Genomic DNA, 12,858 nt, shown 5'->3' with positions numbered 1-12,858 from the left:
CAGAAGTAAATTCATGGATTGATGATTCTTGGAAGGGTCTGGTTTCATGATTCAAAGTAGATCGGCCTGCGATGAGGAGACATGACTTGCAAAGGCATCGACAGTCCATCATTGATCCTGACTGCCTCCAAAATTCTACCACCTAGGCATTACTCAAAGAGTCTTGTCGCATATGGATATTCTTTTATTTGGGAACTGGGCCATGTCAAAATAAAGCGTGCTTGGCAAGTACACTCTACCTGGAGCGTGCTTGACAGGTATGCACTGTCTGCAGCGTACCTGGAAGGTACGCTCTAACTGGAGCGTACTTGGCCATGTATGCTCTGCCTGGTGCGTACCTGACAGGCACGCTTTAACTGGAGCGTGCTTGCCAAGGCATGCTCTAGTTATTGCGTACATCCAAGCACGCTCCAGTTAGAGCGTACAATGTACGCAGTTGGATTTGTAGAGTAGGGTTGGTCGAATCGATTACGATTTAAATCGAAAATCGATTCAGGTGGTCGATTTTCGATCCAAATCGTAATCGATTTGACGTGTCGATTTAATCGAAAAAATCGATTTAGGCGATCGATTTTCGATTTACCTTAAATTTGCGCTATTTTCGCTCATTTGGCGCTCTCAGAGAACTGAAACTGCGGTGATTTTGGTGAAATTGAAGACTTTACCACCTAGTTAAAGATGAAATCATTCAAAAACAAGGCCGTACAAGCAATCGTGCTTCTGTGCGTGAGGAGAACATTGCAGATCACGTCAAATCCTGGCCGGCCTGTATTTAATACTAATAGTAATAGGGAGGACCCGCACGTTTAGAAAGGCGCCAACAAATGAAAACCCCATTTCTACGCATTTCAGAGGCACGATAGTAAATGTACCGAGATAGCTGTTCTGACCCCAATTAAACACTCTGTTCACTCCAGGAATATATAATTTCAAATAAAGGATTTGTATGGCTTCCTAAGGCATCATACACCATGTAAAGTTGCAAAGAAGTCGACAAGGGCATACTTTTACTTTCTTTACCGTCCTATACATTCAGACCAGGATTGTGAAGAGTGACTCGCACAAGCAGAGCATCTAATCTGAGCCGCAGGCATTTAAAAACGTAATTTACTGAGAAAGGCAGAATCGAAAATCGAAAGTTGAAAAATCGATTCATCACGTTCAAAAATCGATTTTTGGAAAAATCGATTATCTTGTTACGATTCGTGGATAGGGCCCGTGCACCGCTGGAGGAAGAACAAAAACTCCTGGTGGGCATTTCCGCGCGAGCCTTCAAACTGGGACCCAGCTGGGGGTGCCTGTTTGTTGTATTTTTTTTTTACCGGTTTTAAACAAAGTGGCTAAGGATCGCGGCAGGTTGCGGTGTCGGTTCACGATAATTGGAGAAGGAAACTCTAGTCGATTACGCCGAACCTTAAGCAAAATAAGTGAACTTGTCAAGATAGTGCAGGTTAGGTTGACTAAGATGTCTGCTAGGTCGACGCCATGTTAACTCCGCGCACGTCGCTGCTGGTGGGCAAACGAAACAGCCTTTTTCTGCTTTTCCCGATACGAGTATGCCACAAAAGCTCTCAACACGAGTCGGAAATTTTTATTTAATTTAATTTCGACAATGTAAAAGGTTGGATGAATTCCAGTCACTTCTCAAAACGCGAAAACGCAAGAACCAAATTTGAACTTCGCGCTGCTTTCCCACCAGCACGGAAGGGAACGTTATGCGTCGTTTAACAGCACCGTTTCGAGATCCTCGACCTGCACGGGCCCTATCGACGAATCGAAAATCGATTCGAGTGGCGAAAATGACAACCCTACCTCAAACGTTCAAACTTGGCGAAATTTAGGACACTCTTATTCCAGGAACGTGACATCACGTTGAAACGAACGTAACAAAATGGCACGTTCGTTTGAGCATTGTGTCACTAGGGTGTTTCACTTTTGCATAAAATTTCGAAATCTCATGATTGCCGGGTGAAAATTGATATCTTATCCAAAAAAAAAGGAACACGTGTTTCGGGGTTTTCCAAATTTCGCAAAATTAGAGGTCGCTCAACGCCCTTGAAAAATTTGTTTAAACTTAGATCCGAAATGCTGAAATCGTCAATTATTGACCGATTTGGACAATTCTGGTCTCATTTGAAAGGTATTGAGCTGCACATTAAGAATTTACTGCCAGAAATTCGATTGTAGTCGTTTGCTGGGCTACAGAGCCGCGTTTGTGTTTTTCAAGGCTCTGATTGCAACTTTGTGAGACTGTATCTTCGGCAGTTACAGACCGATTCTTCCCCGCGATAACTCAAAATGACCGTCAGAGTCTCCTCTTTCCAGCGGTGTGCTCGGATTGTAATTTGAAGCATTTGCCTAGTCTCTATGAGGCTCAAAGTACAGATATGCAACAAATTTTCTTGTTTACCGTACACTTCTTTTAAGGTTTGCACGGCATGCGTTTCGATATGCACGAATTTTTGCGCGCAACAACGCACACTTTCGGGCCCTTAGTTTGGCTTATAGTTACGCACAGATTCGTGCATTTCAAAACGCATGCTCAAGTTTGTGCGAAAGCTTATGCACCAAAAAGCGCCAAAAAGTACATTATAATTTACTGTATCGGAAATGCCCACAGCCAATGCAAGGGTAGGACAGTCCTAAAGTCTTTGTCTTCAGCGACGTTTTTCCCACGCTTGCGAGTGTGAGGTACGGTTCGCACCACCCTTATTGCTTCCTATCGGAGTCTCACACTGGCAAACGCGGTTCACAATTTGCGAAGTGAGGGACACTTCAATTCACGGCAAATAGAGTGAGACTGTCCCACACGTTGATTGGCAGTGCTACTTTCCACCACTGAAAATCTGTCGGCGTGGGTTCGGGCCGTTTTACGGCCGTGAATAAAGTGTCACGCCAATTCATGGCATGACAGAATACCCACACTCGGCGTGACTCAAAAAATTTTGGTGTGAATTTCTCGTTACACTGTAAATCCAAAGGCAATACTTAGAGTACCTTTTTTGGCGATACAATTGAGTATCGCCAATAAACGGCCTTACGGAAAAGTTTTGCCTTCAAAACGGCGATCCACAAAAGTATCGCCAAAATTTGGCTATACTTTGAAGTATTGCCACGATTTGGCAGTAAACGTCGAACAAATCAAGGGGACAAGACCTTGGTTTAAAGCCGTGGTTTTGGCAATATCCAAAAGTATTGCCAAATTTTGGCGATACTTTTTTGTATGGCCGTAATACTTTGCCGCAAGGCCGTTTATTGGGGATACTCAATTGTATCGCCAAAAAATGTACTTTAGTATCGCCTTTGCATTTGCAGTGTATGCCGGTTTTTGGCATGACGTTTCTCATAAAATGCATTGCCGTCATACACGCCGAAGGACGGCGTGACTCACATTTCATGCCCTTTTTCGGCGCGACTCTTTGTCACGCCATAATTCGGCCACGTGCCCGACCATTACGTTTTCAGTGACATTGCTAAAGGGGCCAACGAAAACAAAATCCCAAATAAATTAATATGATCAATTGTATTATATTGTCCACCTGAAAAACATTTTTCTCTGATCCACAGCCGTCTACCACAGCCTCCACTTTGATGGAAACAAATTCATCACTTGTTTGGCGGAGCTCGGACTCTCAGGTATCAAGCGTATAGAAGAAGAAATCACCGCCGACTGCGCTCCGATGGACAACTACGTGAGATACGAGATCTGCGTTGCATGGAAGGTGGCCACGCTTGCACCAGACTTCCTCAAATGTGTCGCGAGTCCCTGAAGATCCCAGGTTACGATTTCATGCATTGGTTGGAAACCTTTTTTCAAATTTCATCTGTTGTAACCCTTTCAGGCATGATACTGTTTCTGTAATACTGTTCGACCAATAAATCGTCACAAAAAAGTTGGTCGTGAAATAAATTTAGGACACACTCTGCAAATCGAAACCCTACACTCGTTTTAATTTTGTCATAATGTCAGAAACATTGTCTGAAATCATTATCAAAGTACGCGCACATCTGATAAAGATTGCGTCTGAAATTCTAAGAGTGCGGCCAAGACTTTGCGAGGATAGAAGGGTACATACACCGCACCCATCGCGAGATAGCCGCATCATAGCAACCCCTGTTTTGGTCCCTAGAGGTCAAAAAATGCTTTTCAGTACTCAGACCCAAGCTTCGAGCCTCCCACGAGATGGAAGATGACCCAGGCATTATGGGATCTCCTTACAAATGTAACTGCGAAGAAAACCGTAGGCCGTTAAGTTATGAGATTTTCGACCCACTCTTATACAGACTGCCGGCCAAAACCTGGTCTACCTAAAGCCGCAAATAATGCCCCAATTGGACAATGCATTTTCGAATGAGTGGAGAAAATATGAAAATGGAACTTTGTTTTTGGTTGCCAGCCCTACGCAAACGTAGCAGCCGCCAAAAAGCACATTGCAAAGTCAACAACAGCCTACAATGAGGCTCATGCTCTACAAACGTTTTTTCCAAATAAATACAATTACAAAACTGCAAAAAGAGCATGTTAGGTATCATTGAAAAGGGACTAAGCTCTGCAATCGTACCAATAAGTGGCTATTTTGTGTCTTTTTACACCAATGTTGCCTTAGTAACATCACGCTTGCGCTGCCCACTGACACTACGGCAAAAAAAACTATACTGAAAAATCAGTTGACTTCTGACACATTTGCCGTAGCGTCTTACCGAACTTCTCCGTAGGACTATGCTCCGCATGCCCCTTGCAGATGAATGAGGTGCACTTCCTCAAGGAGGATAGACAAGAGGGCTACGGAAAATGTTGGGTTCTGAGTATAACTGTTAGAATAGCTTAGGTCATTCCGCGGCCGTATCTCATTTTTCATTTGGTAACTCCTTTGAAGTTTTCTGGTTTGGACTTAATTGAATTCGAAGGTGCAATTGATGTGCTCTGTTTGACCTGTTTACCATAGAGGTACAAATGCAGAAGTTCCACGAAAATTCTAGCAAGGGGGGTTGGGTGGCTTCCCTCCCTGATGTTTTTTTCTTTCAAATGTGGAGCTGGCATTTTGTCAGGTCATGCACTGAAAATTGAATGGTCGGACACATGGTTATGGCGTGACAGTCACGCCAAAAATTGGCGTGACAGAAAATTCTCGCCGAAAAAGGGCATGACGTGTGCGTCACGCCGTCATCTGGCGTGAATGTTCCATGTGGATTGGTGCGTACAATGCGTTTTATGAGAAAAGACATGCCAAAAATTGGCGGAGGAAATTCACGCCAAAAATTGGCGTGAATTTCTGAGTCACGCCGATTTTTGGCATGACTTTTCTGTCATGCCGTTTTTTGGCGTGACACTTCATTCACGCCCCTGCAGCGGCACGAAGTCACGCCGATAGATTTCCAGTGTGTTCGTGCCGTGAAAAGTCGTGCACATACACTGAGAAGGCTTCAACAATCCACGGAGCGTATAAAAGTCTACCTGCGGCCCGAAACTAACAACAACATGCGGTTCGCTGTTCTTGCTTTGGTCGTTGCGGCGCTGATCGCTCTTGTCGTAAGTACCTATTACTATGCAGAGGGTCTACCACTTAAGTTATGCACAGTTGAGTGTGAGTGATGTGAGTTTTCAAGTGGATTCGGCCATTCTATATTTGCCTACATTCAGCCGTTTTCCTGTTAAACAACTAAGGGAGAGGGTTAGTGTTGGCTGAGTGCGTCGTACAACAGGAGCACGAGGTGGCAAAGGCCACGACAATGCATTGGGAAAGTCTCTCCGAAAAAAGATGGAAACTGAACGGAGTCTCCATGAACTCTGCAAACTGAAGTGTGTAAGGGTACACTCTTATTAGAGCATGCTTCCAAGCACACTCTTATTTACAGCATACTTGCTAGGCACACGCTAAAATAGAGTGTACATGGCATGTACATGCTAAACAAGAGTGTGCCTGGCAAGTACACTTTAACTGGCCCATGCTTTTAGATAGGACTAATCCAGTGTATTTTAGCGTGTACTTGCAAGGTACACCCTTATTTAGCGTGTACATGCCAGGCACACTCTACTTAAGGGTGTATTTGACGTATTTGATGTAACATGTACAAACACTCCAAATCTAAAGGCGGTAATATTTCCACCCTTTACTGGCGGTAATTTTGTATTGGCGGTGTCCACGTTTTACCGCCAATACGAAGGCGGTACAGAAATTACCGTCCTAACAGAACCGTTTGCACCTCCTTACGAGAGCTTTACCGCCTTTTTCTTGGCTCTCTGAAGGAACGTTACTGGCGGTAATATTTTGTACCTCCTTTAACGCACCATCTAAACGGCGCGCAATGGGCGGTAATTAACTCTACTGCCGTTTTCCTTCGGTTTGTAGGGTGCGTAATTGGCGGGCTCCAGATTTTACCGCCAATACGAAAGCGGTGCACGTTTTACCTTCTTCACCGTACCGTGTGTACCGCCCATAGATTTGTAGTGAAGGATCCCTTGTGAACTGGTACGGAAAACATGTACAGAACTTCCGTGGATGGCAAGGTACGGACGGTCCTGGTAAAAAATTGACCAGACACGTTCCGTACTACGTTTTCCGTACTTTTTTCTACCAGTGTATGTTGTCCGGGAACGGTACGAAAAGATCTTTTGCATAGTATCCCTCAATGTGACCCAATTACTGCTCAGCTGATTGACTCTCTATTCCATGTTGCAGGCAGCGGCACCGGCTCACGATGTAGCGAGGCGATCACCCCTTCTCGGCTGCATCTCCAAATGTTTCGGCGGTTCCAAGAGCAGCGGCAAGGTGAAGCCTATCCGGACGGGCAATCGGGGAGCGTACCCCGGCCAAAGTTAAACCGTGGGGCCACATTTAAGGGCGAGTCCGCCTGGAGGTCATGTGAAAGATAAGGCTGTTATCAATCAAATGAAATAAAATTCTGTGGCGAAAGCTGCGTCTTCGAGTAAAAAGAATCTTATGAAGTAGCACTTAAACTTCCACCCAAGGCACGTTGGTTGTCTGTAGTCTTTTGCTCTGCTCATTTTTCTCAGGAACAGGAGTCACCCAGTCACTCCGCAAATTGAACTACTGGGCCGAGTGACTCACTGGGATCCCACGAATAGTCGACGCACAATCGCCCGTCCGCAGCGACGACAGATATTTGAGAATAAAACGTGTGTTTACAGCTCTCTAGGAGAGCACTCCAAGATAGGAGCCAATCTTCCGCTTTCATGATCTGGTATTTCCTGAACTTGTGACGAAGGGATCAATGTCTTTTAACACACCAACAGGACTGGAACTTGGACCCTTGGGCCCAAAAAGGTTTTGTTAACATCTGCAGCCTTCGTAAACTTATAAAAGTTTCAAAACTTAAGATTTTAGAACGAAGACCATACACGACAAATGACTTTCCTTGCGCGGGTCATACCACGTCAAATGGAGGAGACAGACTTTGATACAACGCCTTGGGCCACAACGTCTTGGTGTCCGTTTCGCAGAACGATACGAGCCTGCGGCTTTCGAGAAAATGGAACTCAGCATTGCTTCCACGAACACCGTTCGGAGTCACTATTTGGGGAATCCTAGGATTCAAGAAAGTGGTATGTGAGGGCTTTGATACCAAATAGAATCGAATCAGGTCAGTCTTGGAAACGAAACGAAAAGAGAAAGTTTACGAATCGCATTTTTTAGACCTAAACAGCACAAGGGATTTTTTCTCTCCCCTTCTTAAGACATAAACGTACCCGAGACCATGGTTTATTGACGGATTGATTCCTAGCTATTACAATGGGCCTAACACGTGCTCGCCCCCGGTCACTCCCTACAAGCGCTTGGCTCACCTAGTCCGAATCCTGGCTGGGCTGCGACTGCCCGTCCGCGGCCGCGTCGCTCCAGACCTCGGCCCTTCGCGACGCGCCCGGCGGGTGATTTGGCTGACACAAGGGATATGGGTCGCGGTGGCGGCGGATGCAGCAGCCGCGCCCTTGAATGATTCGAACCTGCGCGGGGTGGCGCAACACTAGACGTGACGTCGACATAGAAATAGAAGCGACTGCAAATTGAAACAGACGGCTGTGGGCGTTTTTGTTGCAAAATTACCAAATTATTTTGTGTCTAATGTGGAAACGTTTTAATACGTCACCAAATGGCGTTTGTCTCCAGTACTCAAACCACAATCTTTCCAAGAAAGGTCGAAGCGGGAGACTCAAAAATCATCAAAATGCGTTTAAACGTCGCTGCAGCCCGATCAAGAGAGACGTTAACGGTACAGTATTCTCCCGCAATAGGTCGACGGCTCGGGACCGGATCTCGGACTATAACGAACACGAAAACCGAACAGCACATGGTGCGAAGGCCAGGCTCCAGCAGTGCTCCGAGCTCGGGGAGGCCATGAAACAATTAGCCGGCCCTTGGGTCCTACACTGGAGTGGCCCGAAACGCAGTGCCGACTGGCGCCTTGCGGGTCCACGCTACCTGGCCAGGTCGGCACTGCCGTTCGGGGTCCCGTCAGCGCCCGGGTTCGCGCGTTTTCGACCTGGCGGCACGGAGGACCCCTGTCAATCATCCCCGAGGGTCGAGCTCGCCGGGCCATAAACCCCCGTGCGTAAGCGGGGGCCGTCACATGAAAACGACTTATTGCGAATCGACCTAATGCGGGAGAATACTGTACCGCCAACACATTAACTGAATTCTTGGGAATAAAGAATGGAAACTATCGAGTTCTCGCAGGATCGGAGGACCCCGCTTGTTTGAGCAAGCTCCCAGGCAATTCAGTTAAGCACCAAAACGCTAAAAAATGAGCGTTCAAATCAAATAGTATTTTACAGCATGTTAATACCATTCCACTCGGCACATTGGGCACATTCGATTCGATTAATTTGAAATTGAATACAAAGTGAGTTGGGTCTCTTGTCATCGATACGTGATCAGTTAAAGTCAGTCGGTCCGTGAGTTCACTACCAAAACACTAGCAAATGAGACTTCTGATGACTAGCTAGCACCGCACATGAGGGTGGGTCGAAAATCCCAGAATAAAACGGCGTATGGTTTTGTTTGCAGTTGACCATATTAGAAAAGAGATCCCACAATGCTGGGGTCTGGTGACGTCACCTTCCATCTCTTTGGAGGCTCCAAACTTGGGTCTAATAGTGAAAAATGGCACTTTTGGCCCTACAGGGACCAAACCAGGCATCGCCCAGGATGCGGCTATCTCGCGATGGGTGCGGAATATGTCAAGAACCTATAAAGCCCCAATCCGACTGACTCACTGACTCACTCACTCACTCACTCACTCACTCATAGAAATGTTTGGGGTGAAGGAGTGGTCGTAGAGACTTGCGGTTTTTTCCATTCAATTCCAAATTTTATGGGAAAATTGGGAAAAATCCCAAAAGTTGAAAATTCCTCACCGTTTCCGAGAAAACATACTTTATCTACAAAAAAGGGGAACAAATTTCTCACCGTTTCCGAGCAAACCTACTCAATCTTCAAAAAAGGGGACCGACCGACTAAAAATTTTATTCGCCCCATCGGTAGGTCTGGTCGAGACATTTCCGAAACTGTGCCGCAATCGGGTCCCCGTCACCGGCAACATCCTCAAAAACGATTAAATAGGCCTAAATTCAACAAAATCCACTCAATCTTCAAAAAAATGGACCGACCGACTAAAAATTTTTATTCGCCCCATCGGTAGGTCTGGTCGAGACATTTCCGAAACTGTGCCGCAATCGGGTCCCCGTCACCGGCAACATCCTCAAAAACGATTAAATAGGCCTAAATTCAACAAAATCCACTCAATCTTCAAAAAAGGGGACCGACCGACTAAAAATTTTTATTCGCCCCATCGGTAGGTCTGGTCGAGACATTTCCGAAACTGTGCCGCAATCGGGTCCCCGTCACCGGCAACATCCTCAAAAACGATTAAATAGGCCTAAATTCAACAAAATCCACTCAATCTTCAAAAAAGGGGACCGACCGACTAAAAATTTTTATTCGCCCCATCGGTAGGTCTGGTCGAGACATTTCCGAAACTGTGCCGCAATCGGGTCTCCGTCAGTGGCAACATCCTCAAAAACGATTAAATAGGCCTAAATTCAACAAAATCCACTCAATCTTCAAAAAAATGGACCGACCGACTAAAAATTTTTATTCGCCCCATCGGTAGTTCTGGTCGTGACATTTCCGAAACTGTGCCGCAATCGGGTTCCCGTCACCGGCAACATCCTCAAAACGATGAAATGGGCCTAAATTTAACAAAATACAACCGTTTCCGAGCAGTAAAAGCCATGTAATATATTGCGTCTTAAACCTGGCCGGAGAAATCTGTAGAAATCAGAAATGAAAGATGCAAAAGAGGCCCATTAGTTTGGCCTTTGGTCACATTGACCATAATCAACACAGATCTTATTCTTGTCAAAGCAGTCTTCAATATTTTCCGGACCTTGAATGCCGTTGACTGCCACAGTAGCCAATACAATACAAGCTATCTATTTGGGCAGTAATAGTACCTTAAAAATGAATGGTCAAAAGCAGTTAAATAGACCCTTCCAAAAAGCAGTACAGTTACTTCATTAGAAAATTTTCCTTTGGTCACCACGGACTTACTAAAAAGTTTCGCCAGACGCGTCTGTCGTAACATTCGGATGTCTCGTGCCTTTCCCAAACCGCGCCTGGGTATACCTTGCCCGGGCGTATGCTCGGCGCAAATGGTTGCCACGGGCTACTTGTAACTACATGCAGCGGTGCCCCCAGACCCACTAAAAACTAGATCCTTGTAACTTTTCACTTGTCGGGGTACCCCAATTTCTTCAACAAGTGATCTGTCTGCAGAAAATCAGATTTTTGGTTTTTTGGGGTTTCGGCAAAAACTGAAGTTGGGTAGGATAGTGAAATTTCGCTTGCAGAGCCAAGGACATGCCCTAAAGTTGCAAAACTCAGAGATGGCCGAGCGTTCAGGAGATAGTGCGGACACAAGACAGACAAACAAGTTTCAGACAGACAAAAAAACTTTTCAACCCCAATTTTGGATAACAGTTTATGCTCAGCCAAAAATCTTTCGGCCCCATACATCGGGTTGGGGGACAGCACAGCGCGAGTTCCATATCCCTTTGCAAAGTCTGGGCGATGTGCTCAAAATCTTGTTAAGCGCACTTGTTTTGCTAAAACAAAGTTGCAGACCAAAAATTGGCTTAATCTATTGTTTGCTCAAGGTCACCCTAAGTATATAAAAGAAACCAAAAAGCAGCTTTGTTATATTTTTGATCGCGTTTTGCCAGGGCGAAACTTTACCATTTCAGCCCAAACCCAAAAACACTAAAAAGTGATTTTAAGTTGTATTACCTTGGTCCATTGATATACGTTTTAAGATCTAAAGAAAATGCATTGGTTAAAAGTTTTGTGTTTGGGCAACTCGAATTTGCAAATAATACAAGCAAACGAAGCAAAACCCGTTAGGCAAGAGATGGCCCGACGAATTTTCACTTTTGGCGATGCCTAGTTTTGGTCCATGTACCCAAAAGTGCCAAAATTTTTTTATTTTTTAGACTTTGAACTTTGGGGTCCCAAATGGATGCAAGGTACATACCAAAAACCCACATTGTTTGTGATTTTTCTTTTCTAAATGGTAAACCCCGGGAAAAAATTCCATACAAAGTTAATTCCCAGGGATTTTTTTTACCTTTCCTTTACAAAATAAGGGTGGGAAACGCCAGGACCCTAAAAAAACTGGCAAAAGCGTTAAACAAGGTCCTTGAGATTCCAAATGTTGAGACATCGGGACCGTGTTTGGGAATATTGAGACATTTACCCAAACCCAAAGCAGATAGCCGCACCTGGGCGTGCCCGGTTTGGGCCCTTAAAAATGCCTTTCACCCTTTAAAAGTTGGAAACCTCCGAAATGGGGTGACGTCACGACCCCAGCATTTTCCTTCAACAGGGCCGCAAACCCCGCCGGCAATTCTGGGATTTCCCGGACCTACCGGGGGAAAAACCGGTCAAAAGCCAGGAGGGGCAGAAATTTGGAGCGTCCGACACGGTCACAGGGCTTTGGGATGGCACGTTGGGCAATCTTGAGACATCGGAAACTAAAGCCAATGGGGCCTAGGGCCAGGTGGCACCTTTCGTGGGAGGTTCCCTAAAATGCCGTCCCTTATAAAACGGGGAAGGCTCCGAAATGGGTCCGATCGGACGATCCGAAATTTTCCGGAGGACAGTCCGTCAGTCCCCGCCGGACAGTTCCGAAATCTTTCCCGGACTTGCCGGGAATCGGTCGAAAAGTACCACAATCAGAAGGATTTCGGGGAGTCCGACAGGGCGACAGGGCTGGTCGGGCTCGTTCCGGGCCGTCCGAGACGAGTCCGGAAAAAAAAAGAAACTGGCGCTGGCCGAGGTGGGACTACTGTGGCTGGATTCGTTCCCGGGCCCCTCTCCTTTGGACTTTCCTCACTGCTTGCTGTCGACGTCGCTGACCACTGCGCTAACCTGAAACATGAGGGCCGGGCCCGCAGGCGAGCCTCTTCACCGGCGCGGCGCAGCGCGCAGCGCTCCTTCCTCCTCTCTGGCGAGCGCACCGCGCGCTATACAAGCTAGAAGGGTGCGGTTTTCGACGCGCATCTTGTCTGAATCACCTGTATAGCGGGATTCGACATAGCGGCTCACATATTTTAAATTAGATCTGGCAAAATTTGAGCGGCTTTGGTCGTACTCACACTGTTAGAAATTAGCTCCGAAATTTTATGGAGAAAAACCCTATAATCACGTTCATGGAGACTCCATTCATTTTCCATTTTTTTTCGGAGAGATTTTCTCAGGGTTTATACAGATGTTTTTTGGAGCATTCCTTGGGTCCAGATAGGAGGTAAAATGCAAGTCTTTTCTCAGATATATTAAAGAGGAC

The 12,858-nt window shown here is 45.9% G+C and overlaps 1 protein-coding gene and 1 long non-coding RNA gene across 3 annotated transcripts in view; both read left to right on the top strand.

Annotated features, from left to right (window-relative positions):
- LOC117645861 (vesicular glutamate transporter 3-like) overlaps positions 1-3,870 on the top strand; it is a 51,513-nt gene extending 47,643 nt beyond the window's left edge. The window contains exon 6 of the mRNA XM_034386384.1: positions 3,568-3,870. Within this exon, the coding sequence (XP_034242275.1) occupies positions 3,568-3,651 (84 nt within the window). The 3' untranslated portion in view covers positions 3,652-3,870. The remainder of the gene's footprint in view (positions 1-3,567) is intronic.
- A 1,529-nt stretch (positions 3,871-5,399) lies between these two features.
- LOC117645868 lies at positions 5,400-7,171 on the top strand. 2 transcript variants are annotated; one of them, XR_004587748.1, is made up of 3 exons: positions 5,400-5,530; positions 6,681-6,927; positions 7,016-7,171. It is a non-coding gene; the product is annotated as an uncharacterized LOC117645868 (long non-coding RNA). The 2 variants fall into 2 exon arrangements; XR_004587749.1 differs by lacking the exon at positions 7,016-7,171 and adding an exon at positions 6,990-7,007.
- Positions 7,172-12,858: the final 5,687 nt, after the last annotated feature.

Source organism: Thrips palmi, unplaced genomic scaffold, assembly GCF_012932325.1.
Source record: "Thrips palmi isolate BJ-2018 unplaced genomic scaffold, TpBJ-2018v1 HiC_scaffold_19, whole genome shotgun sequence".
Classification (NCBI taxonomy): Eukaryota; Metazoa; Arthropoda; class Insecta; order Thysanoptera; family Thripidae; genus Thrips; species Thrips palmi.
Note: the sequence above shows the minus strand (reverse complement) of the source record. Positions and strands in the feature narration are given on the sequence as shown.